The sequence below is a fragment of the Podarcis liolepis genome (assembly GCF_965112155.1).
Source record: "Podarcis liolepis genome assembly, chromosome: 3".
NCBI lineage: Eukaryota > Metazoa > Chordata > Lepidosauria > Squamata > Lacertidae > Podarcis > Podarcis liolepis.
In genome coordinates this window covers 1,791,011-1,817,986 of record NC_139557.1, presented here as the reverse complement: position 1 = coordinate 1,817,986, position 26,976 = coordinate 1,791,011, and the positions used below count along the sequence as shown (strand labels likewise).

The window sequence follows — 26,976 nt, the reverse complement described above, 5'->3', positions numbered from 1 at the left end:
GCTCCACACTTAACAACATGCTTAAGATCTTCAGTAGGCAGGAGCTGCTTCACAAGGAACTCCTCAAGGGGCTTCTGGCACAATCCTGTGCATTGTTACTCGGTTTGTGGGAGTTGTCTTTGGTGTTAGGAGGGCATTGCGATGCATGTGCTTTCCTGCGCAGGGTGAGAGCCTGCGCAGTGCCTTGTGTGATGGGGGAAGCTGCTCTCTTAAGGGGGGCCTGGAATTGGTGGAATGATGGCCCTTGCTGGGTGGGAGTAGATATTGTCATGTGGGGTAGGGCTGGGTGAGTCAGGTGTTTTTAATAAAACTGCTTTGTCAGCTGGGAATAAATTATGGGTTGTAGATCTTGCTAGAACACGTTAGTGGGCTATTATTGTGTGTATAATTTGTGCAGTGGGTTGGATGGTTCTATTGTGTACACCACGTGTTTGGGGGAAGTCTGCGGAGGGAGCTAGATGGATGGTGTCAATTTCAGTGACCGGGGTAGGTGGAGACAAGGGGTTGCGTCCAATGTGGTGCTAAGTAACTCATTCCTCTAATGCAAGGATTTCCATGTGCACAAGGGAACTCTCCTCCACCCCCTAAATCTGTTTTGAGGAGAGGGAGGACAGTTCCATTGCACAAGCATAAATCCTTGCGCTAACAGAACCAGGTGCATTGGATATCACCCATAGCACATAGTCATGGGGAGGTAATAAGACATCATAGAAGGTAAAGGTGTGAGACTATTTAAATACTGTTCTTTGCTCCCACCCCCCATTGCCAGGTTCCTGGTTGCTTGGCTGTTGTGTGCTGCTGTTTAATGCACAATAAACGTGTTGATCTGGCATGTATTACTGAGACCTGGTGTGTGAGCTGGGAGGAATTGATCTGACTTGGTACAGCATCAGTGCAGGCTGCAGGGATGGGTTTGGAGGGAGGGAAAAGTTGCTGTGCTCCTTTGTCCTGGAGCTGGTTCTGAGGGCCTGCACCTGGTGTTGGGCAAAGGAGACAGTGAGCTGTGGTTGCTGCTGGTCTACACTCCATCTTGTTGCCCAGCAGCTTCTCTAACGGAGGCAGCCTGGGGTGGGGTGTTGGAAACAGCAGTAGTTCAATAGTTCTTGTTGTTGCCATCTGTCTGTCTCGAGAAACACTGGAGTGCAGGTCCAGTGATGAAGTCAAACTGCTGTGTTAGCAGCAACCAAGTGACCTCCCTGGGGCACAAGCCTGGGCAGTCTGTCTGGAGGTCCTGGGCTGTCCAGAGGACAAGACCCCCTTCTCAGCCTTGCTTATGTGGTCCAAAGGAAGCAGAGCAAGATGTTTGGCACCAGTTTTGCTGCAGGAGTTGCTGGAAGTAGACGTACAAGGCGCCGTCCAACTGTCTTAGGCTTTACTCCTTAGCCATTTCTTCTCCCAAAGATATCCCACAAGGCAGAGGAGGTTTGGGATCGGAGTTTTCCTTCTCCTAGATGGGCTACCTTCCCATGTTGATATGCCCCATCTGTCCCTCACTTCCCTCCACAGCATGTACAGAAACTGCTTTAGTGACCTTTGCATCCACAATTGACCTCATCCACACAATCTGCCAGAGCCTGTCTTTGCATGCAGGGGAAGTCCCTAACTCACCAAAGGTTTGAGACCCACCAGCTACCCTCAGCTGGTTTAGCTGGCCAGTTGAAGCTATTTCCCAGGGTGTGGCCACTGTCCCATGCTTACAGCTTCTGAGAGCCAGAGGTAAGAGCTGAGTGCAGGATAGGGACCAAAGGTGTACCAACTACCCCAGAAGACACATGACGTTTCCCCCACCAGAGGTATTATTTCATTATCCACATTGCAGTTGCCTCTAGTTCCAGCTCAGGACCATCATCACTAGGCATCCAGCAGAGCTTTATTGTATTGTCAGTATCTGCTCCATGGAACGGAGTTCTATGCCATTTGGAAGCCCACTGTGATTTATTTGCAAGGCACTTGGAGAAAAATGTCGCTCATTTCTATTGGCACCACATTTGTTACAGTTACCAGTGAGATGCCCAGCACAATGTCTGCTTGTGACATCATGAGATCAGTTTCAGCTGATGTGGTCTGATGATGTGGACCATCTTATCAGGAAGCCCATTCACACAATATTGAAACGAGGCCTTTAGCGAGGCGCCACCTGCCATCTGAAGCGCCCTCCCATGGCATTTCGGACAGGCATGATATTTACTGTTTACTATTGAAGATCTTCCTTTTCAAACAAGCCTTTTAAGTCTTTATACTGGATTTGGAATTGTTTGATATGGGTTTTTATTGCTAAGTTGCTTCAGATTGTATCATGGGAAGCAATTCATTAATCTAATTAATTAAATAAGAATAAATCAATATAACATAAACAATGACAGGAGTTACAATTCAGTCGTCCAGGGACAGAAATTCCTTGATTTTTTAAATCTCCTTGAAAAATAATGAGGACTGTCATAGAAGATAATGGGAAACTCTGGATTTTTTCCGGTATTGGGAAAATACTGTGATTGGGAAGCAGATTTCCCCCTCACAAAATGCAAGGTAGTGCCAAAGACAGAAATTCATGTTCTTTTAAACCCGGCTCTTATTTTGTTAGGTCTTTAAACAAGTTAATTTATTTTGGAAAACATGAACAATTGCTGCAACAATAACCTGCTGGCAGCAGGATCACTCCCTTATAACCATAGAGAGGAGAGGAAAGCAGTGCTGAGGGCAGCGTAGCGCAGGCACACCAGCAGAACCAATCTGCTGCTTCGCCCTCTGCATCCACACAGCCCCCAACCATGTTCAAGTGTACCAGCAGTAGGACTACATCTAAGGAACCCTTTGCTGTAGATTACTTCTTTTTCCTGCTGCCAAAACACAACAGTTCCCTGGGATCTGTTTCCCTCAGTGTGTATACCACACATGGAAGAGTTCAGTCATGAAAAGCTTGCTGTGATGAGATGAAGTGCTAGTTTCATGACTACTCCCCAAATAGCCATATATGTGTACCCTGTACATGAGATTAAACTCCAAGCTTTTCCTCATAAATTCCTGTTAACCTAAACTCAGAAGTCCATTCCGAATGTGTCTGTTTTCTATTGTACCATTTTGCATTCTTAGCTTTCGCTCTCTGCTAGCTCAGGGGAATTAGCGGCACCAGTTAAAGGCAAGCCTTATACAATGTGACAAGTGCTAATCTTGCAGGAAATTCATCCAATATCCCTCACATTAAGTGAACTTTATGTAACAATGCCCTAAATGTCTCTATAAAGGTGTCTTCGAGCATGAAAAGACCACACAGATTGGGTTCCACTGAAAGAAATAGTGAAATTGTTTGCATAATTATTTTGGTTGGATTGAGAAGTCTTCCCTTGCTTCAGGAAAGAAAATGCTGTTTAAACATGTGGCATTATTCTCCGAAGAAAAGTAGTTACAGATCAACTTCCTTTTCTTTTCTCTAGGCAGAAAGTAGTCACTTTCACCTTTGTACATCTACAACGGAATAGATTGCTTCATTTGTATTTTGCAATAGTTAAATGGATGAAAACTCAATTGCAGGAGTTAACTCATAAAGCAAATGTGTTGCCATGTGTAGGTGAAGCAACTCTGTAATTGAAAAGTTCTATTAATTGAATAAATAAGGAAAACCTTTAAAGTCTCAGTTAAGATTGGGCTGGTTTCTGCATCGGTTTGTGCTGTGTGGGTGAGCCATAGGGAGCTCAAGCAAACTATGCCAGTGGAAATTAATGCACTGAGTACATTAAATTAATGCACTGAGTACATTAAATTAATGCACTGAGTACCTTCCAGAAAGAAAAAAGGCATGGAAGGCGGAGGACAACAGAAAGCATCCCAGGAGGCCCCGAAGTGAAACCCTAAGGTTTCAAGGCTGCTTCTAGGAGGAGTTTCAGTGAATAGGAATTCACTGTAAGGAATTTTCCATTGTCTCCTTGTGAACCAGGTTTGTGCACATAAAAAGTTGTCCAGCAATGACAGCTCTGACTGTTCTTAGGAAGAGGCGCTTCTCCTTTCTCAGTGCTCCTCTTCCTTTCCAGGACAGTTGCTGTCAGAATAGAGAATTATATTAATATGCTTCAGCAGGGAAGACCAGAGTCCTGGGCTCTGTTCAGTAGAAGTAGGCCTGGCCCCAACTGGAGTGAAAGGCTCAGGTCATCTTGGTCTGTTGTAATAAATAACAATGATGAAAGATGAAAAAAATATATATTGAAAGATGTTCCAGTAGCACCTTAAAGACCAACTAAGTATGTTGTAGTGAAAGGTGTTCCTCTGTATTTAAGAGCAAGAATGGGGCCCTCAAGTGGGGGTGCAAGGAGGCATCTGTTTCTCTTCTGACCAACGGTGGTTTCACACAGCACCATTTTTATTCCACAGCAGTTCAGCTTCTGACAGAAATGATGTTATTTCTCTCCCTGTCTGCTGTGGGGATATCCCCCCCCCAATAATTATGTAATTAACTTCAGTATAATTATGTTAATCAACCCCATTCATTTCAATCCAAAGGAAACACAGTTCAAATGGGGAGGGGGGCCTGTCAGTTATATATTGTTACAGTCTGAAAGCAACAACAGTGAATACTGATTTCATTTGGTGGATTGATTTCTGTTTCAGACATGGGGCAAATAAGTGAACGCTGGCAATTTCCTCTCCTGCTTCCATCAGAATTCTCCAACGTCCCTACCCCCAAGCTAGTCCTGCCAGTCCAATATTTGTTTTCCATGTGAATCAAAATAGGACTTCATGTCAAAGAAAAGAAAAACATAATCTTGTTTTGAGTTGTTGCTTTTTGTAGTGGCAGCAGCACAAATGTAACATTTAAATAATTTAAAAGATAAAGGGACCCCTGACCATTAGGTCCAGTCGTGACTGACTCTGGGGTTGCAGCGCTCATCTCGCTTTATTGGCCGAGGGAGCTGGCATACAGCTTCTGGGTCATGTGGCCATCATGACTAAGCCGCTTCTGGCGAACCAGAGCAGCACACGGTAATGCCATTAACCTTCCCGCCAGAGCAGTACCTATTTATCTACTTGCACTTTGACGTGCTTTCGAACTGCTAGGTGGGCAGGAGCAGGGACCGAACAATGGGAGCCCTAGACTCTGTGGTTTAGACCACAGTGCCACCCGCGTCAGTAATTTGGGCTGCAAAAAAATACTAAAGTTATTTACTAAGGAGTAAGCCTTTATTAATACAGCGGGATTTACTTTGGAATAAGCATAAACGGCAAGGCTTATTTCTGTGCGAATGCGCATAGGATTGGTCTGCAAGTGAGTTGCTGCTGTTTTTGCCGGTTTCAGTGGTTACAAAGCAACCTTTTGGGACACATGGGTGCATTTGCAAATCAGAGACTGTTGTGAGCACCATGCATGTACCAAAGCCACGCACCTACTACAGCCATTCACATGCACACACAGCTTGCCAAACAACACACACATGTTCATTTGCCTCCTAAAAATAGGCTTGAAGCACTATTGAAGGCTTGAGATGCAGAGGTGCTTTTTCCTGGGAACACACTGGCTTTAGTTTACATGCATGTTCAAGTGGGTTATGTTGAAAAGTAATAAATTGGTAGTTTCATAATGAACTGTGAATGTTTCACTTAGTACACCAATGCTGAAATGTATCAAGATCAGAGCCTAGGGCAGATATCTAACCAAGTAGGATTGATGAGGGATCAACTAAATTTCCAGCAAACAAAACTGATTAATCAGAATGCAGAACAGAACTTGTGAAAGCCATGATAATCTGCATTCCTTTTTTGCTCTATTTATTAAAGCAGGGACTTTAATAATTATTTGTCAGGGACGCGGATGGCGCTGTGAGTAAAACCTCAGCGCCTAGGGCTACCTCCTTCTCTCTTCTGCAGGTTCTTCAGAGTGTGTTACCTACTGGTAGCCAAGCGCATAGCCATCTCTGAAGGGGAGAAAATCTGTTTTCATGTAGTTTTTAAGTTCTCAGGAAGCTCCCTGTTACTAAACAAACTTCACAACTAGTCAGCAAAGAGCGTCAAGCCTGATGCCAAGAGCAGCATCCTGCTAAAGCCCAAAGATATTAATTGCTTAGCAGTTGCTCACCCCAAGTTTTCAAAGAGTTAGTTTTGGACCTTACCCTCTATGAGCAAGTTCCATAAGAGGTAAAAGAAAAAATGTTGCGGTGGCACCACCAGCTTGCAAGGCAAGGGTAGAGGGGAGGGAGGCAGGGGAGGGACAGAGACACCAACCAGTTGATGGGAAAGGATGAGGGAGCAAATGAACCCCCCTTTATGTTTCTTTTGTTGGGGGAAATTATATGGCTTGCTGTCACTGGTTTCTTTCTAAAGTTTCTCAACAGCTTGTGCTTTCCATGGCATTTCGTGTGTGTGTGTGTGTGTGTGTGTGCGCGCGTGTATTCTTCTGAGGCGATTTATGTTTTTTTTACAATTGGCTTTGATGAATTCAATTTAAGAAGACAGAACCATCAATGCTGCCATTTAGGCATTTTCTGAGTGGTTCACCAGCATCAACACGTGACATAGAATCTCAGGTTCACAAGAGCAATGGCATCTTGTTCAGAGGAACGGAACACTGTGTGTATGTGGCTGCTATCTTGTGAACTGCCCTGAGACCTGTCAGTATAAGGTGGTATACAAACTTAATAAATGGCAACAACAACAGCAGCCAAGAGGGAGGTGGGTGGTGGCAACTCACAGCCTGACTTGGGTATTCTGCGCCATAGAAGCATAGAGTTATAGAACCGTACAGTTGGAAGAGACCGTGAGCGTCATCTCCTGCTGTTGTAGGGAAGCTGCCTTGGGGTCAGTTATGATGGAAAGCAGTATATGAAAGTATTAAATTAATAAAACAAACACGCAACTGCAGGTAAGGGTGCGCCACCCTCCCTTAGTCACCACTTAATGGCAGCCCCATATTACATGCATCCCCGCCCCCTGAAGAAGGCAACACTTTTATCAGCTTCAGGAGATATGCCTGTGGAATGGTCTTCCTTGGGAGGAGGTGGGCTCTCCTTCTTTGGGGCATTTAAGCAGAGGTGGGGTGGCCATCTGTCAGGGAGGCTTGAGCGGAGATTCCTGTGTTGCAGAACATTGGACTAGATGACTCTTGGGAGCCCTTCCAGCTCTACAGTTCTATCATTCTATGAAATCCACTTAAGAAAACCCAAACCCTGGACAAACAACAACAATGAAAAGTGCTGGATAACAGCCACTTGACAGTGATATTGTATAAGCTCTGTACAAATGTTGGGAAAATAAAACAGGATGATTGCTCAGTTTATGCTCATCCGGAAATGACCTAAATATAGTTCTATTTTTCTCATATTAGGTTGAATGTTATGCTTGGATAAGATATAATTTTGGTCATATAATTTTGGTTGTAAGAGTCTACCTTGTAACTGGGTTCTCAATTCACAGATGTTGTTTACCCTAGTTTACCCAATCATAATTCACCCCCAATAAAGGTTTATTAACCTTATTTAGGAAGCCATAGGGTGTGCAATGGGATGGACTGGGATCATGGATGAAGCAGCAGCAGCAGCAGCTCTTCACTAACCAAATGGAAAATTGATTTGCCTGTATGCTTCCATTACAGTAATTTGATTAAGGAAATATACCCAGAGTAATATAAACTATGGTTCAATGTTATTTATGTCTGAACAGAGCAGAGGCTTAGAAATACCTTCTGATCTTGAAGATGCACCTTAATAAGTCAACAGAATCCCTGGCCAGGATAGAATGAGAATAGGAGTTGCCTAAATGGAAGATCAGAATAACCAATGTGCCTCGGTTGGGGAGGTTTTGCTTTAGAATGGAAGATCTGAAGGCTAGTGATGTCACGGGAGAAAGGCCCTGCATTTGCTGCCATAAGTGGGTTTCCCCGAGGGCAAATTTTATCCAAAGCAACTTATGAGTGGAATCTGTGACATACCTGCTGCCCTATTAATCCTATTAATCCCATATATTACCAGGAGCACAAGGCTTTCATCATATTCTAGCCTTTTAATCAGACTATGGGAAGTGTAAAAGCAAGAAGTGTGTTAAGCATAATTTTTACTGAGGAAACCAGCAATTCTTTATACCTTTCAAAAGGAAGAAAGAGAGACATCCATCAAGCTGTCATTGCAGATTAGATGTCACAAACCTCACCCTGTGGAGCTGCCAGGAATCTGTAAACCTTTTAAAAGCTATGCCTGGTCTTGACTCTTTTTTTTCCTTTCTTTTTAAGGGTTTTATAGATTTTTGTAGAAAACCCTAATAGGCAATGGCTAAAAGGTGTTTTATTCTTCTAGCTTGCTAGAGGTTCTTTCTTAAAGCTCAAATTAATTAGTTTCTGCCTTATAACTGAGAACAAATAATAGTCTGTCTAGCCTATGGAACTGATCCGAAAACAAGCTTTGCTTGATTTTCTTTTCTTTTAAACACTGTGGCTGCCCTTCTGCCTGCTTCCCAAACTCTGGCTGCAACACGCCCCCCGCCCCCCCACTTTCTGGGGAGGAAGACCCACTAATCTCATGTGCTGTTGGTCTAATTCTAGGTACTCTTTATGTAACAATAACACAATTCTGTTCACATTAGTTGGCACTCATCTCTCGACTGGATTGCAGTTTCTATCTCTTAGCTTTGCAGGTTTGAGTGTGAGTAACTTAATTCCTCCTTGGAATGAAAGGGAAGGGTTCTTAAGGTCTGCTATAATTTACAAACAATAAGAATACAAAGATTAACATGGTAGACTCCATTTATTACTCATGGGTGGATACAGCAATTATCCTTCTATAAAGCCTGTAGTAAATTGTGCAGCAGCTTTAAACTCTGGGATTATGTGGGTAAACTGCTGTTCTGCTGCAGAGGTCCTGATTCCTGAGCTGAAGCTTCAGATTCTTCAGATAACCACTTTATTTTCTGTGTTGTTTCCAAGCACATCAAAACGGAAGGAAATTGCATTTCTTCTTCTCTTCTTCATTTCCAGCTTTCTTTACGGCCTGAATATTTTTAGTGATTATGAGTGTTTTAGAACCATAGCTTGCTTAAGAGTTTAAAACAGCTGAAAATCTATCTCATGGTTAGGAGCACATTCAGGAAAGCTGCCTGCTGAAATAGGCAATGCAGATGCACACATCCATCCATTCCTTATTCTGTTTAACTGTTGTTTCTTCAGTGCCTCCAGTTTAACCACAGTGATTTTGGAAAGAAATTAAAATGCACCTTATTGATGTTTGACAATAAAAGGATTCCAAAGCACTATACAATTGGAAGGGTCTTAGACTGGATTAAAAATAAGTATCTCAAATCTGTTATAATGGTTGTGTTTATATTTCTCGCTCACTCTTCATTCCTTCAAAGTTATCATGTTTCGCAAGCGTTAAGAGAACTGTCTCATTCTGCCAGGAATTGGAGGCATTCCAGTTTAAGCAAGAGATTTTCTTCACTTGCCTACCTCATCCTCTGATATGTATTGCAACACAGTGTAGCAAGACTAGGCTAAAGAGATTGGTGTGTTCACTGCAGGTTTTTCTTTTTTTAAAGGACTGCCATTTTTTAGATCGATTGCATAATGATAATAAATTGATGAAGCCATAATGAAAGCCTTATGTGCCTTTGCAATTGTTCTATAACCTCACTTCCCTAAACATTGAGAGGCAAGAGGAAGGGGCTTAAGGAAGGGAGTTGCTTAGATACTACAATATATCAAAGGAATTAAGCTAGAGAATGGGAATTGCATGATGCTGTATAAGTTGTTTCTTCAGCTTTTTAACAATAGTAAATAATTGTCTCGATTGGGCTTTTTTGCAAACTCACAGTGGCACTTTCATTTAAAGGGAAAAAGAAAGAGATCAAGGTAAATAAAAATAGTAACTGTGTACGCAAGAGAGAAAATGCAAGCATTCTTGTGAGAATAATGTTGTTCTATTAAATAGGCCTATTGAAGTGGAAAGAAATAACTTCCCCAAAGTCTTCCCTCTGGCTTTGAAGTTCAGGTTGACCGCCTTCTCCTGTAAATTATGCATTTTAAATATTTCTTACCTGCTCTTCTCTAAAACAATGACCCAATGCAGTTTGCAGATCAATTAAACAAAACTAATATGATGCAAATTGTGACTACCCATGGGCGCATGTGCATTCTTTTTGCACATGATGGTGAACACACTTTTTCCTACTAAGTGATAAATGCTAAGGGATAACGAAGTTATTGTGTACAGTGATGCCACCCACTTTGCCTATTTCACTGACATCATTAGACAGCCAACCTCTGTCTTCCAGAAACAGCTGAAATTACAGGTAGCATTACATGCAGGGAGGGGGGCAAAACAAAGTACAATTTTGGTGAGCTTGCTTACAGTATATCTACAGTACTCCCTGACATCAACACGGGCGCTCAGCAAACTTAGCCCTATGGCTGTGCCTATGGTAGGGAGCTGCCCCCTATTTTCAGTTTCCAGAATGCCCCTATGTATTTGGGGACAATTTAAAATGGCAGGTGTCTCACATTCATGCACTGCAAGGAAAAGTGAGCCAGGGGAGAAGGGTGGGCTCAGTCCACAGCATGTTTCAGCACTGGCTGACCCTGTTTGGAGCAGCAGCTTCATGAAGGCTGGGCCTGGACTTGAGCAACAAAGAAAGTGAAGTAAAATGTCACTGAGAACACCAGACGTCAATGAAGTCTTACAGGTAGAAAAGAAGCAATGAAGGAGAAACGAACTTGCAAATGGCAAAACATCTCCAGTAAGTTCCCCCCAAACCACCCTTCTGCCTCCCCTCCTTCTTTCTTCTTTCCAGTTCAGAAACAAATGAGTGAAACTCATTTGTTGGATCCCTTAAGTTGGGAATCTGCTTCATTGGACCTACGTTGGATTAACAGCATCGAAATAAAAGTACAGAACAATGCATGGTCGTGGTATTACTCCTGCTATTACCATAAGCAAAAATCACAACAACTTCCCTTTGTACTTTCTACCTCTAATACCTGACAAAATGAATGTCACCAATGAACGTAGTGTTGTCGGAGTGCTTGGTGTTTGGAACAACATTGCTGTGATCTTGAGGGATAGAGAGGAGGCCAGTGGAATTCTGTATACAGTAAAGCTCAATATGATACCATCTGGACCAAACATGTTTTATGTGTGGTAAATAAGTGATAACTAAATAAGGTAGGTAGGAAGGTAGGTTGCTAGGTAAATAAATAATGTAAATAAGGGACATGGGTGGCGCTGTGGTCTAAACCACTGAGTCTCTTGGGCTTGCCTGTCAGAAGGTTGGTGGTTCAATTCAGCTCGATGGAATGAGCTCCTCTTGCTGTCCCAGCTCCTGCCAACCTAGCAGTTCGAAAGCGCACCAGTGCAAGCAGATAAATAGGCACTGCTGCGGTGGGAAGGTAAACGGCATTTCTGTGTGCTCTGCCTTCCGTCATGGTGTCTTGTGCCAGAAGCGGTTTAGTCCTGCTGGCCATGTGACCCAGAAAGCTGTCTGTGGACAAACGCCGGCTCCCTTGGTCTGAAAGCGAGATGAGCATCGCAACCCCATTAACCATCCGGGGTCCTTTATCTTTTTCACCTAAATAAGTGTCAGGTGGCTGTAACGAACTCCCAAGGCCAGTTGCCAGGATCATACAAAGACAAGGAAAAGCTTCTTACCATACTTGTAGAGAGGCTTGGAACACAGCCTCTTGGAATAATGGCATTGTCCCAAGTGAATCTCCACCCCCTCCGTCTCTCCCACTTCCTCCTGAGTCCTCCCTACAAGGGCTGACAAGTGCCCTCTGCCTTGGGGCTCTTTGCTCTCCTACTTCCAAGGCTCTCCAGGTTCTGAAATGGGGTTGGGGGGTTGGAATGCTGTCTAACAGGGTGGATTTGATTTAAATCAAATCAGTTTAAATCACGATTTAAATCACTAGCCAGTAAGACTTGATTTAAATCTTTTTTTTTTACAGAAAGACTCATTCTTGCTGGTATAATCTTAATATTTACAACCAGATGAAGGTTTCATTTTTGGAATAATAAATTTTCAAAGTAGTTTTTACAGTTATATCAAAAATTACTGATTTGGTTATACTATTAGAAATACATTGACATATAATTATGAAATTATTGTGAGGTTTAATAAGTTAACTTTATATTTGGACAACTTTTCTGCTGTACTTTATTGGAAGGAGAAAAATAATCATTTCCTTAATAATAATTTAAATAATTTATTTAACTAAAACAATAACATTATAGCCTATGTATCCATGTTTGTTAACTGATGTGGTTAAACATTTTTTTAAAAAAAAAACTTAGACTGAGTTTTAGCACACATGAAAAACTCAAATCCTTATTTCCTGATGAATAGCCTTTGGACTATAATGTAACTTAAATAGAAAACTATCTTTAGAAAGATTTTTCCTCCAAAAGCATTTTATTTTAAAAATCCAATTTAAATAGAAAAAAAATCCGATATTTAGAAGCAGCCTGGAAACCTTAGGGTTTCACTTCAGGGCCTCCTGGGATGCTTTCTGTTGTCCTCCGCCTTCCATGCCTTTTTTCTTTCTGGAAGGTATAGCTGTACTCAGTGCATTAATTTCCACTGGCATAGTTTGCTTGAGCTCACTCTGGCTCACCCACACAGCACAAACCGATGCAGAAACCAGCCCAATTTTATCCATCCTGCTTTCTAAAGGCACTGTGTCTGTCAGCTGTCAACCCCTGCGTGCTTCCTCTCCCTCTTCCATTATTTCCCAGCTTTCCCCCTCATCTGCCTCTGAGCTGTGACCTCCCTCAAAGCCCCCTTGTAATTCTGAACTGTCTTCCTCTTCTCTGGAAGGGCCAGGCTGGGGAGGCAGACTCCACCATTCCTCCTCTGCCCTGACAATAAGTGATGCGATGGGGCGCTTGGTCCTGAAACTGTCACCCGTCAGAGCCCTTGATTTCTCATTGGCAAATAATGTCCAGCAAGTTTGCAGGATGAATTGGGGATGTTTGGGAAGTAGAACTGCACTGAAAACTTTCACCAGTCAATTGTAGTCCTGAAGAAAGGGGCAAGTGGTGCAAAAATGGGTGGGTTTTTTAATATATAAAAAGGGCAATTTATTTAGTCCCCCCCACCAGTTTGGGACTGGTTGCTACCAGTTCACCTCCCTCTCCTCCCTGCCCAGATTATGTAGGGAAATGTCCTTACTCTCCTACTAGAATGATACCATCTGTAGCAGAAACTCTGCCCTGGGCTATTTAAAAACCAACATATTCCCCCTTATTTCAATAAGTGAGTAAAAGTTATGAGGACTATGCAGCGCCTTGTTTGGAGAATTGTAAGAACTTTTCTTACATAGAGCCTAGGGCTTAATTATGTAATTATGTCTCTTGGGTAGATTATATATTTCTTCTCATAATTATGTCTACCCAATAGACTGGAAGGACTCCAAGATTTCTGTTTTCTGTGATAAAAATGGTTTGGCTATGTTTTGTTGACTTTAAAATAAAAACAGCAACCTTGAATAGTCTGGCTCACCAAGAGGGTTCCACAGGGAAACTAACAAGGAGAGCAACAGTTTATCATAAATAAACATTTATATTAGTATGGGTTTATAAACAGTAGCTCTTTTTTCTGCCTTGTTTCTGGAACCCTGTTAGGGAGGCACTAACTTACTCTTTGTTGATTGCAGTTGATTTATGACACACTTATTTTTCTCTTCAAACTTAAGCTAGGTGGTTGATTTGGAGCAGAATCCTTCTGATATGATGTATTGCATGAAATTCAAGAGCAAAAGATGAATTGCCTGGCCCTGGTGCAGTGGTAATAACATCACTTACTGGCATCACAACAAACTGCCACTGCAAATACCTTAGGTGATACCTCCAAAGACTTCCTTTAAAAAGGAGGAGAGGAGGGAGAAAAAAATGGATAATAAGACAATCCTTTTAGGAAAGGGAAGGGCTAAAGTGATAGAGCTAATTACTAGAAGGGAAAGACAGACCATAGAGAAGAAAATGGCTAGAGCAGGGATGGAGAAAAGCTGTAGCTCTCAGGATGTTGCTGGGTTCCAACTGCCATCAGCCCCAGCCAGTATGGCCAATGGCCAAAGGTTATGGGAGTTGTGGTCCAGCAGCATTTGGAGGGCCAAGGGTTCCTCACCCTTGAGCCAGAGCAATCTGTGCAGGCCCATAATAGTAGCACCACAGACCATTTACAACCAGGGAAATAGTGCAACTCTTCCATTGGATTTTCTGATTTAGGGATAGGATGGGGGAAACCTATTTTGTTTACAATGTCATACAGATATCTTAACAAAATAAAAAAAAAATCCTTCCAGTAGCACCTTAGCGACCAACTAAGTTTGTTATTGGTATGAGCTTTTGTGTGCATGCACACTTCTACAGAAGTCACCAGACCCCTATATACAGTGAGAGGGTGGGGAGGGGTATTACTCAGAAGGGTGGTGGGCATGGGTGTTTGGCTGATAGGTGTGGTAAACCTGTTGATGACTGTTAACGACTGCAATCGGTCTTACAGGAAAAAGCAATGATAAAATAGCTTTATCATGTATAATGAGACAAGAATCCAATGTCTCTATTCAGACCAGGTCTCTCCATGGTTTTAAGTTTGGCAATAAGTTGCAATTCAGCAACTTCTCTTTCCAGTCTATTTCTGAAATTCTTCTGTAGTAAGACAGCTACTTTGAGATCCTTTACTGAATGTCCTGGGAGATTGAAGTGTTCTTCTACTGGTTTCTCTGTCTTGTGATTCCTGATGTCAGATTTATGTACATTTATCCTTTGGTGTAGGGTTTGGCCTGTTTGTCCAATATAGAGAGCTGAAGGGCACTGTTGGCATTTGATGACATACACAATGGTAGAAGATGAGCAATTAAATAGTCCTGAGATGGTATGTTTGATGTTGTTGGGGCCAGTAATGGTGTTGTCCGGTGTATGTGGCAGCAAAGTTGACATCTGGGTTTATTGCAGGCTCTGGTACCAGTGTCCATGTTAAGTCTGGCTGTTGTATAATTGTGGGTGAGGAGCTGTTTAATATTGAGTGGCTGACTGTAGGCAATGAAAGGTCTTCCTCCCAGAGCTTGAGAAAGAGAGCTGTCATTGTCTAGGAGAGGTTGTAGATCTCTGATGATGCATTGAACTGTTTTTACTTGGGGAGCTTTATGTGATTACTAGTGGTGTTCTGTTATTTTCATTTTTGGGTCTGTCTTGCAGCAAGTTCTTTCTGGACACCAGTCGGGCTCTGTTGTTGTGTTGTTTAACTTCATCAGGTGGATATTTTAGTTCTAAAAAGGTTTGCTGTAGATCTCTTAGGTGAGAGTCTCTGTCTGTAGAGTTGGAAGAGATGCAGCTATAACGTAGGACCTGGGTATGTACAATGGATTGCTTGGTATGTTTGGGATGGTGTTGTTGTTTAGTCTTCGTGACCCCCTGGACCAGAGCACACCAGGCACTCCTGTCTTCCACTGCCTCCCGCAGTTTGGTCCAACTCATGATGGTAGCTTTGAGAACACTGTCCAACCATCTCGTCCTCTGTCGTCCCCTTCTCCTTGTACCCTCCATCTTTCCCAACATCAGGGTCTTTTCCAGGGAGTCTTCTCTTCTCATGAGGTGGCCAAAGTCTTGGAGCCTCAGCTTCAGGATCTGTCCTTCCAATGAGCACTCAGGGCTGATTTCCTTAAGAATGGATGGTAGCTAATAATAGTAATAATAATAATAATAATAATAATAATAATAATAATAATAATAATAATATTTTTATATTTATACCCTGCCCTCCCCAGCCAAGACCGGGCTCAGGGCTAGAAGCATGTACAGTGGTACCTCTGGATGTGAATGGGATCCATTCCGGAGCCCCATTCGCATCCTGAAGCAAACGTAACACGCGACTGCACATGTACAGAGTTCTTGTTGGCAGTGGAGATTTCAAGCATGTTCGGATGCCTTCATTGCACTAAGTCCAGAACTTTGGGAAAACCACAGTTTTTGCAAATCCTCGAAAGTGTGGGAGCATGGCTAGCTGGAGGGAAAGCAGGCAGTTCTGCATTGCAGATGGCCCTGTGTGACTGGGAGGAGCTATGAGCCACTGTTGAGGCAGCGCTTCTGCAACAGGCCTCCCCCCCCCCCCCCGGAGCTACTTATGCCAATAGGGAAAGGATGCACTGATGACATAGATGAAAGACGGGCAAAGGAGAAATGCAAGCAAATTATAAGTTCTGGTCTGGGCTCTAGAGCCACTATTTGCTGTGCAGTAGACACTAAGATATCTCTCAGTTGCAGCTTTCCTTTACCCACCCCTTTCTGGGTGTAGATCCTTATTTTAGTTTTGTGAACAGGTGAATTGCAGATGGCATTGAGCAGACCTAGCTCACCCCGTCTGCTGATAGTCTGTCCTGAGAAGCTTAGGCAGTTGCTTTCAGCTCAGGATTGCGGGGGGGGGGGGGGGGGACAGAGGTGCAGATCCTTTGTACAAAGTGACCAAAGAGTCCAGATGTAAAACAAAATAGTTTTCAGGGAAAGAAAGAGAAGCCCATTCAGGCATCAGGGACAACAGGCTGTTTCCAATAGATGCCATCCTCAAATCTTTGGTCAAAATTTTCTGAAAATAAGTGGGGGGGGGGTTGTTGGTGAAAGGGGCTAGATAATTCACACACCTCCTTCAAGGGCTAACTGAGGCATCTACCATTTAATGTGGAAGATCTATTGATACTGGAGTCCAATGTTCCCACACCAATTGGGGATTTTGTTTACAGCAGTCCTGTTGTCTGATGTTTTATTGATCCAGTCCTCCTGGGAGCATGCATTGTGATCTTCAGTGGAACTGCAAAGAGGAATTGGCTGAGAACCAGAGGAGCTCTCAGTCATATGGAGCTATTTCCCCCTTTCCTGGTGGCAAACTCTTTGGAGTTCCTTTGCAGGCTGCCCTCCTTGAGTCAAAGGCAAAGAGGTTCAGATCCAAAGATGTTTCAAATTTAGTTGCATTTTGCAGCTTTAAGAAGTGGACCTTTTACTTTTGTACATCATAAATGTGTGACTGAGTGAACCACCCTCACGAGACCTGAAAGGGAAAGTGGTTTTAGCCACTGCGAATTCTTGCTATTAAGAGGGCCCACAGTTAGTAGTTTGGCTGGTCAGAGCCATAGTAATATGATGGCAATGCAAACAGGAATATGCCTCACGCACCCACCCCCCGCTCCTCTCCATACTTAATAATTTTCTCTGTAACTTCTTGGCTAGGTTGGCCTTCGCTGTCATGTTGTTATAGTAGGGCAGGACAAATTGCTTTGAGGGTATTTTTTAAAATCTGCAACATAGAAGCTACCCAGAAGATAAAAGCTCATCTGACAGAGAATAGTCACCTGTATTTCCCATTTGTACTTGATAACAATTCTTTATGGTTATTTTTGTAACCTAAAACAAGCCCTGGGGATTAGCTCTCTTTAATCCAGCATCCCACTTCCCACAAGGGCCAGCCAGAGAAAGATGGGAAGCCACAAGAAAGACAGAGCACATGGGGCGCTCTGCTAACTGTTGTTCCCCAGTGTTAAGTGCTCAAAGGTGCACCTTGGATCCTGGAGAGAGAATGCAGTGATCATGACTCCTCCATGTCCTCGCATTATTAGGAAAACCTGAAAGTTGTTTAGCTTTCCCCCTCAAAAAATTGAGATTTTTTGGTTTACTTGCCAAAGATCCAGGACAAACCACCGGCTTCTGGAAATTTTCCCCAGACGTCACTTTTCACCTGGTAATGTCCAGGAAAATCAGGACATATGGCATATAGTTTAAGTATGTGCTGTGTAAAGAAGTTCTTGCTCTTGTCTGACCCAAATCTTCATTGGATGATGCTGGATTCTTGTATTGTGAGAGAAAAGGTTTTCTCTAGTGAAAGAAGTGCTTCTCTCTAACCACTTTCTCTGCATATTGTAAAAGTGCGCTAGATTAGGAACTTAAAATACACCTACACCTTTTACATAAGCTAGGATGAGATTTCTTCAGATAAAGCATTTGTATTTCCTCCACCACCCCACCCCGAAGGATGCTATATTTGCTTATGAATCTATCACCTGCAATAATTTCCTGATAAAAATATAACCTAGGGCTTGTCTTCACTGCAGCCTATAGCTTTTAAGACTTGTGCAATGGTAGCTTTGCAGACTGGCTCTACCATTGCATCTTACTGTCTGCTCCTTTAATTGCTGCCAAATTATATTTGAACCATGTGTTTTGCATGTGTATTACACAGCAGTGCAACATTCCTTGCCAAAAACCCAAAAGCTGCCTCCAGACTTTTTTGGTATGGTTTTCATCCCTGTTCTAATGATTTTTTCCTTTGCCTGCCACCCTCACAGGTCTTCTTTTAAAAAACTATTTTTATTTCTCAATTCTGGAGAAAAGTTTGCAACTGCACATTCTCACTAATGCTGCAGCTTTGTGCTGTTGTGCAAGCAAGCAAGAAAACATGAACACCTATGTTAACCCTGTAAAAAAAAAATGTGCTACTTTGGTTGCCTGGTAAAATGGAAAGGCTTAGTCAATACACATGAAGCCGGAGTGAATTACCGCATTTTTCGCTCTATAAGACGCACCAGACCATAAGACGCACCTAGTTTTTGGAGGAGGAAAACAAGAAAAAAAATATTCTGAATCTCAGAAGCCAGAACAGCAAGAGGGATCGCTGTACAGTGAAAGCAGCGATCCCTCTTGCTGTTCTAGCTTCTGGGATAGCTGCGCAGCCTGCATTCACTCCATAAGACGCACAAACATTTCCCCTTACTTTTTAGGAGGGAAAAAGTGAGTCTTATAGAGCAAAAAATACAGTAGGTTCCGTGTCTAACCTATGGCCCACCAGATGATGTTGGACTCCAGTTCCTGCTAGCCGCAACCAGCTTGGCCAATGGCCATGGATAATGGGAGTTGTAGTCCCGCAACATCTGGAGGACTACAGGTTCCCCATCCCCATCATAAAGAAAGGAGAAGTAAAAATGGGTTGCACACCTATTTTTAACACTGCCGGCTGACCCTGCAAAAGGAGAAGTCATGCATTTCCAGTCTGGCAAGATGTACGAGGTGTGCCTGCGCTTGTGCCAAGACTTGTCACCGCAAGGGAAATGTGTGACTTCGCTTTTTGGAAATTGAATTAGAAACATGAAAAGCAGACAAAATGATTGTGACCACATAATTATCTTGAGTTTATTGAGTGCTTTTGTAACATGTGAAATTTCAATATAAACATTGCTCCTCTTCCAAGTAGTGAAAATTGATCAAAACCCAATGGTTCCTACATCACTTCAAGATATTACTTGATTCTGGACAGCTGTGGACTAAAGGGTGAAATCCTAAACATGCTTAATAGAGAACAGTTCCCATTGAACTTAGAGGGACGTGCATCTACGTAAAAATGGTTAGGATTGTGATGTAAATCAGATTCGACTCCACACTTGATTACCCACCGTGAATTTGGGTGTAGACAATTCCTTTATTAGGACGGCATGCTGTATTCATTACCCTGCTATATATGGCTATCCTTCCCAAAGTTCTCTGCTCTTTCCCCTTGTGTCCAGATGAATCCTGGCATCATAGCACTTTGCTCTCAAGCTTCCTCAGAAGTGACTGAACTCCATGTGCACAGAATCCACCTTATTTGTACACTCTTTGCAAAGTGTTTTCACTCAGTCAAACTGACTTCCCATTTCCTACACACATCATGTCATCATGGCACCAAAGCAAGAAGAGTTAATGTGTGAAGTCCAATCCTTCTTCTCCAGTGGATTTACAGGAGTTTCTACTACTCATCCCTGTTTTGTACCACCAGGAGATGGAGTTTGTTGTGTCTTTCTTAGCACAGCCTGACCTCAAATTCTCTCTATTCTCCCCATTTGCACGGGAGGCGGATTTCTCCTTTCACACATACATAGAGATATCTGTAACTTCTGCCCTCTGGACTGTTTTAAGAGGCTTGGGCCAAGACAGAAGGTATTAGGAGGCTGGCAGTTGGGGAGGAATGAACCATCTCAGTGTGGGAAGATCTTCCAATGATACCCTGTCTACAGGTAGTGAAAGTGAGCATTTTCATGATGTGTGGGCACATTTTTATATTAATGGTGGAAAGAACAGTTGTCTAACCTCATCTGTTTGAATAGCTGTGGACAGTCCGTAACATCCCAGTAGCTAATCCAATGGCAACTGGCAAACAGTTTTTATCCTATTATATAATGATGAAACTGGGCTGCTGGTCCTCCTATGAATACTAAGAATTCAGTTGCTGGGCACCACTGTTGCTCCTCTGAGATCTCTTGTTTATCTCCCTCCCTCTCTCTCAAGTTTTATACCCAGTTCTTTAGTGCAGGAGAATTTTGGAAGCAGCATGAGAGTTATGGATTCATTATAGTAATGGCAACATATCATTAAACAGTTTAATGCCAAGGTTTGGAGTAAAGGTGTAGGGAAAGAGGGAAGGGCAGTGATGGCAGTGGCAGGGTACCCTGGTTTGCTTCATGTTTTGTGAAGAGTTTTGGGATTCTGAAGGAAGGATTTGGGAACATTAACTTCATATTTAAGCATGGATTTCATATCAATGCGTGCAATATTTATTTAGATTTCTATGCTGAAGAGAGTTCCACTGTAAATAGAAGCCAGTATAAAAAGTGGGAAGGAGAAATATCTGACTTAGGTACGTACACAGAGAAAGAATATTGAATAGAATTACCGTATTTTTCGCTCTATAACACGCACCCGACCATAACATGCACGTAGTTTTTAGAGGAGGAAAACAAGGGAAAAAAATATTCTAAATGAAACAGTGGATGTATGATTTTTGTGGTTCATGCTGTGGCCACAGACATGTGATCTGACAGTGAGTTTGGAGTAGCCCAATGCAAAAATCCTGAGGATCCATGTGGATTCATGCTTTGTAACCACGTTTTTGCACCACTGCGGCCCCAGGCAACAGTGGTTGCGTGATTTTTTTGGTGCAAGATGTAGCCATGGACATGTTATGTGATCTGATGGTGACTTTGGGGTGACCCAGTGCAAAAATCCTGAGGATCCATGTGGATCCGTGCTTTGTAACCACGTTTTAAGTGGGGAGGGAAAGAAAAGCACTCAAGGGACAAGGAGGATGCTGCTAATAATGCAGAAGAAGGGTTTAAGGGGAGAAGAAGCATGCGTGGGGTGGGTGGAGAAGGATGCTGCTAATAATGAAGAAGAGGGGTATAAGGGGAGAAGGCTCCTCTCCTCTCCCACTTTGCTCCTTTAAAGCAAGCGGGCTCTGCTTTTCTCCCTCCTCCATGCTCATCCCTGAGCTGAAAAACTTTGCTGCTATTTAGTGAGCTGAGTGGGGAGGAGAGAGGGACAGAGAGCCTGCTTGCTTTAAAGGAACCAACCGGACAGGAGCCGCTTACACTCGTGTAAGCAGCTCCTCTCCTTTCCTGCTTTGCTCCTTTAAAGCAAGCAGGCTCTCTGTCCCTCTCTCCTCCCCACTCAGCGGCTCTTCTCCCGCTTTGCTGTTTCAAAGTGAGCCACGGAGGAGGGAAGGAAGGGGAACCATGGATCCTCTGCTCACGACTGCAGCAGATCCCCCCCACCACCCATAGGCATTCGCTAACACGCACAGACATTTCCCCTTACTTTCTAGGAGGAAAAAAGTGAGTGTTATGGTGCAAAAAATACGGTAATTGAGAACTTACAGTATTAATGAAACCACTATTACAATCTCATTAAAAGCCAATTGAGAAATCATTTTATAGTATCTTTGTGTGTATAGCTTCTCGCCACTTAACTACACTTATAGAGCATCTACTTGGGTTTGGATTTTATGCATTTCTTCACAAGTCCCCCTTTCTAAGAAGAAGAAAATAAAGTTTTCATTAAAAATTCTACTGAGGAAGGAAAGTAGTTTAAATTCCTAAGGTAGAATGCTCAATGCATCAATTTTGCAAACTTCCAGAATTTATTTGAATGGCCTCACTTTACATCAAACTCCTTGTTCTCTGCCTACACAAGGAGCATTCTCCCTAAACACCTTTTGAGCATTGATAAGTTTGGTGCTAGCAGGGCTTATGAGGCAAGGTGACGCAGCAGGATCCACTGGGGCAGCCGATCCTGCTGTCAAACTTTCTTCCCCTCCTTGTTTCTGAGGTAGAGCTTCCATCACCCCTTCTTCCCTGTCGGGGAGGGGCTGTACCATTTTGGGGTTTGCCTCAGGAGATTCCAACTTGGCAGGTGGTGGACTCTTCTTCCTTGGAGGTTTTTAAGCAGGGGTTGGATGGCCATCTTGCCGTGGATGTTTAGCTGAGATTCCTGCATTGCAGGGGGTTGAACTTCCAAATCTACAATCCTGTGATTCTACATGCATCTCTTACATATTGTGCTTCTGTAGGGAAGAAGTGGCAACATTTATGAGTTTTCAGAATTTTGACCAGCATGTGAGATTTGTTAAGTAGCCTAACAATTCAGTAACGGTTTGGGTTCTATGTTTATAAGCAGTGATACAAACCTTTTCTTGTTGTACTGTGAAATCCCCTTGCCCTGCCACTTTCCCCAAGGGAAAACCCGGTCTTTACCGTTGAATCAGAGCAAATGTCAATCAGATTTTCTTTGGATTGACGTTTACTCTGATTCTAAAGAATGGGTTTTCTGGGGGAAAGTGGTGGAGCAAAGGAACAACTGCTCAGACCTGCACATAGAAAGCTTTTGTCAAAAAAAGCTTTTGACAAAATATCTCAAAAATATCTCACCAAAGACTCAGAGTAAGCTTAGCAGTCATGGTTAACTGGTTAAGGAACAGGAAGCAGCAAGTAGGAATAAAAGTGCAGTTCTTCCAATGGAAGGATGTAGAAAATGAAGTCCCCTAAGGATCAGTATTGAGACATGTGCTTTTTAACTTGTTCATTAATTGTCTACAGTTAGGGGTGAAAAGTGAGGTGTCTAGGCTTGCTGATGACACCAAATTGTTAAAGGTGGTTAAAGAAAAAGCACTTATTAGAAAGTCTAAAAGGATCTCCCCAAATTGGGTGTGTGGGCTTTAAAATGGAAAATTCAAACCCATGTAAGCAAGGATAAAGTGATCCTAATTTCACTTATACCCTCCTGGGGTCTCAACTGGCAGTGACTGAACTTTAGGTTGTAGTGGATATAGCTTGATGAGGATGTTGATCCTGCTGCAGAAATGGAGAATTCCATGTTAGGGATTATTACGAAAGAGATTGGAAATTAAACTGCCAATGTCATGGTGTCATTATGCTAATCTGTGGCGGGACCACACTTGGAATAGTGTGGAGTGCTGCTTGGCTCCCCCCGAACATTTGGGTCTTTCTAGTTTGGAAAAAAGTGAGTAAAATGAGGGACAAGCTCTAGGCCTATAAAATTATGCATTGTTGTGTATGGAGAAAGTCGACAGGGACCATCTCTCTCTCTCTCTCTCCCTCTCTCTCCCTCTCTCTTGTAATACTACAACCCAGGGCCATCCAGTGAAGCTGAAAGTTGGAAGATTCAGGATTAGAGAAAGTACACAGTGCATAAAGAATACGTACTGTAAATAAATAGGAATTATGAAATTTCCTCCTGCAACCAACGTGACCACCAGCCGGCATGACTTTAGAAGAGGATTAAACAAGTTCCTGGAGGATAAGGCTATGAATGACTTCTGGTCATGATGCTTATGTTGTACCTCAACTGTCAGAGGCAGTATTGCTTTGAATATCAGTTGCTGGGCCTCACAAGCAAGGAGAGCGCCTTCTCACCCTGTTTCTGCTTGTGGATTTCCCATAGGAATCTAGTTGGCCACTGTAAGAGCAGGATCCCGGATTAGACGGGCCTTTGGCTTGATCCAGCAGAGTTCTTACGTTCACATGCAACATTCTTGTGCTCATGTAAGCGATTTACTTATGTATAAGGAAAATGACACAAGTATATTCCATGTAGGGTTATTGTGACGGGTGAAAGAGTCTGTAGTTCACTCCTTGCACCAGATCCAGGTTAAAGCTAAAAATTCTTTGGTACTTGCAGTAAAATAAAATAAAATTAATACTACATTGTTCAGTCATGCTAACAACACTTTTATTTTATGATTTGCTGTTTCCAGGGCACAGACAGAAGCTTGATGACTCTAAACCTAGTTTGTTCTCTGAGCGGCTCAGTGATTTAGGGCGCATTCCTCATCCCAGTATGAGAGTAGGGGTCCCGACTCAGAGCCCACGGCCCTCTCTGAACTCTGCACCAAGCCCTTTTAATCCACAAGGACAGAGTCAGATTACAGGTAAGAGACAGAACCATGGGCTTGTATGGGCCATGGGAATGACTGATTATAGTAGGCCTTTTATTGTTTCAAAATGTAGAAAAATAACTGTTGCAAAGTGAGCGGTATAAGCAAATGTAAGCTAGTGGGGAATAGAATTTTCTGTAGCATTCATGACAAAATCATTTAGTCTTCTTTCTTGTTTGCAGTCAAAATTGGGGGTGGGATGAAATGGAGAGGAAATTCTCATCTTTCCGGTCTCATTCATGGAATTGGTCTACACGCAATGATAAAAATATGTAAATTTTCCAGCTATACATGTTTATTTAGGATTGCTCTTTAGGATAGTTTGCACAGCATTGTCATTCTGCCCCCCCCCCCTTTACCACGTTTATTATGTGATATTGTGGCTTCTCTCTAGCATCCATAGCTATGCATCACTGTTTCAGTAAACTATGAACCAGGTCACTTTGAGAGATGCATACATTTTATTTTCAAGCCAAGAGATTGCTTTCACTATTCAAAACAGAATGTGTGTAGGGAAAGCAGAGAAAATCTAAAGCGCTGAGGTCCATATAAAAAGAAACAGCAGCAAACCTAGGCCAATTGTTACCACACACACACACACACACACACACACACTTGGGTGAACTTCTCTTTGTTTATATACAATTTTATTCTAAAGATCCCAATAAAAAGTGGAAAGCCATTTGGTGGGTGTGGGGTGGGGAGCGGGAAATGTTAATGAAATGCAGCCCTTTTTTCAGTGCAAGCCCCAATTTTGTTTTATCCTTTAAAAAAAGAAGGCTGAGTCTATACAGGCATGTCTTGAGTTCAGGCCCATTTACACATACTACTAGGGACATGAGTTTTTAACTGCTTCAAGCCACATTGAATGATGCAAAGGCACTGGAAGTGCAGCGTGGCAGGCAGGCAATAGGGAGATAAGTTTTTTAAATTAGTAAATAAAGTGATGTGATCCTAAATTGTTGTGGTACATGTCTGAAGATCTGGATTCTGTGGTTGGCGTTCATCCTCTGGCTCCTTCCCACTTAGTTGTTGCCCAGCAGGGAGGTTCATGGCTGAGCAGACCGGAGCCATCTCCTTGGCCCTGCCCACTGGAGTCTCCTGCTCATATCTCAGAAAGGTGGGGTTTCGCCATGAGGAGGTGGCCCCCGTTCTGCACTGACTCTTTGTTTGATTGTTATATAATACTAGACTAGTGACTGAGAACAAGTTTTCTTCCTGATTCCATATGGTGATCATTTTATGTTGTCACACGGATGGATCCTAGATTCTCCTGTAACTTTTGAAATGTCACATACTCCTCTTGTTCACATAAATGCTTTCCATAGAACAATCTGCTGCTGGCTTATGATTGTTCTGAGTCAAGAGCCGCACATTAAAAGCCTATAAATGGTAGATGCTGTTCAAATTAATGAGGGTATTGACTACTATAGAGAATGTTAGGAGTTCACAGTTCACTCTATGTAGCTAAAGAGGCAGCAGTGGAAATATTACAATATCTCATTTAGAAGAGAGTAAGAAGTGTAAGTCTGCAGATGATAAGCGGTAGCCCCGTGCTCAGGCAGAAGCCCATATGCACACCGTTTCTGCTAATGGGATTCTTTGAGTGAATCTCGCCCGTTCTGCCCATTGGGAGTAGTGGTGAACATGCAGAGTTTTATAGTAGAAGGTCTTCAGCTATAGAGTTCTACCAGCTCTAATCTTCATAATGTGCAATCAGTCAAGCATTTAGTTTGGCAGGAAAAAAACCTTTCCTCTGAGTGTCAGAGGTAGCTCTGCACAGGGAGGAGTAGTAGTACTCCATAATATCATGCCCAGGTAGTATTCTGGCATACCACAAAAAAAAAAAATGCTGTGCTGAGAAATTACTCCAGAATCAGAATACTGTAATCAGAACTTTGATATTAGTTATGTTTATTGATTTTGCATTATGTCTTTATTATGTAGCACTTCTTGACAGGTTCCTCCTCCTGGAGGCTTCCTTGCTAAAATAGACACAAGGAAACAACACGAGGAGAGGGAAATTTGATTACTTCAACTGCGGGTACTTTGGCTTAATTACAGTAGGGTATTTGGAATAATTAAGACAAGAAATGCATCAGTTTCTACAAAGCAAACATAAACACAGTTGCTTCATTTCTGTTTGTTCAGTTAAATTGCTTACTTTATTCCAGGCATGCTCTTCCACAGGTAATGCATGATTTACTATAGCCTTTAGTATCCCTATCAAATCCCTTCTGAATAATGATGAAGTAGATGTTGACCCAAGTATTACATTTTATTTTCTTTCCATGTTCCATACTTTAGTCCCCACTTAATCCTTTTCAGCATGCATTTGTACTGTATTTAGATGTGTACACACATCTAGTTTATACACATTTAGTTCTCTCTCACACACACTGTATTTATTGATAATGATTTAAAACCCTCTGTGAAACATGCAGAATCTGGCAATGCAGATATGGATTGGTAGAAGGTCATTTTTATTCAGCAGGGCATTTTAACTAGTGCACTGCAGAAGCAACACCGAAAGGCCATGAAATACAAACTCTCCAAAAAGGTTTGATGTTTCCTGAGGAAGTACAGACCCAAATGAAAGCCAGTACATTGATCATCAATAAAAAACCTTTTCAAATCCAAATTTTATGCTGGTATTGTGCTACTCCACCAGCCCCACCCTCACAAAACATGTCTGCATATATGACACCTCTGTCATATATTTTAGATTCCCCCCCCCCCTTCTAAAATACAGCTGGCCAGGATTATTCTATATGA

At 42.5% G+C, this 26,976-nt stretch overlaps 1 protein-coding gene across 10 annotated transcripts in view; it reads left to right on the top strand.

The window, feature by feature from the left end:
* Positions 1 to 26,976, top strand: part of RUNX2 (RUNX family transcription factor 2) — a gene marked incomplete at its 5' end in the record, with an annotated part of 229,073 nt that overhangs the window by 120,086 nt on the left and 82,011 nt on the right. For 7 of the 10 annotated variants that reach the window (XM_083495179.1, XM_083495175.1, XM_083495176.1 and 4 more), the window contains one exon: positions 24,022 to 24,195. The exons of the other annotated variants lie outside the window; for them this stretch is intronic. In XM_083495179.1, coding sequence (XP_083351305.1) covers positions 24,022 to 24,195 — 174 coding nt within the window. The remainder of the gene's footprint in view (positions 1 to 24,021; positions 24,196 to 26,976) is intronic. 10 annotated transcript variants of the gene reach the window in all.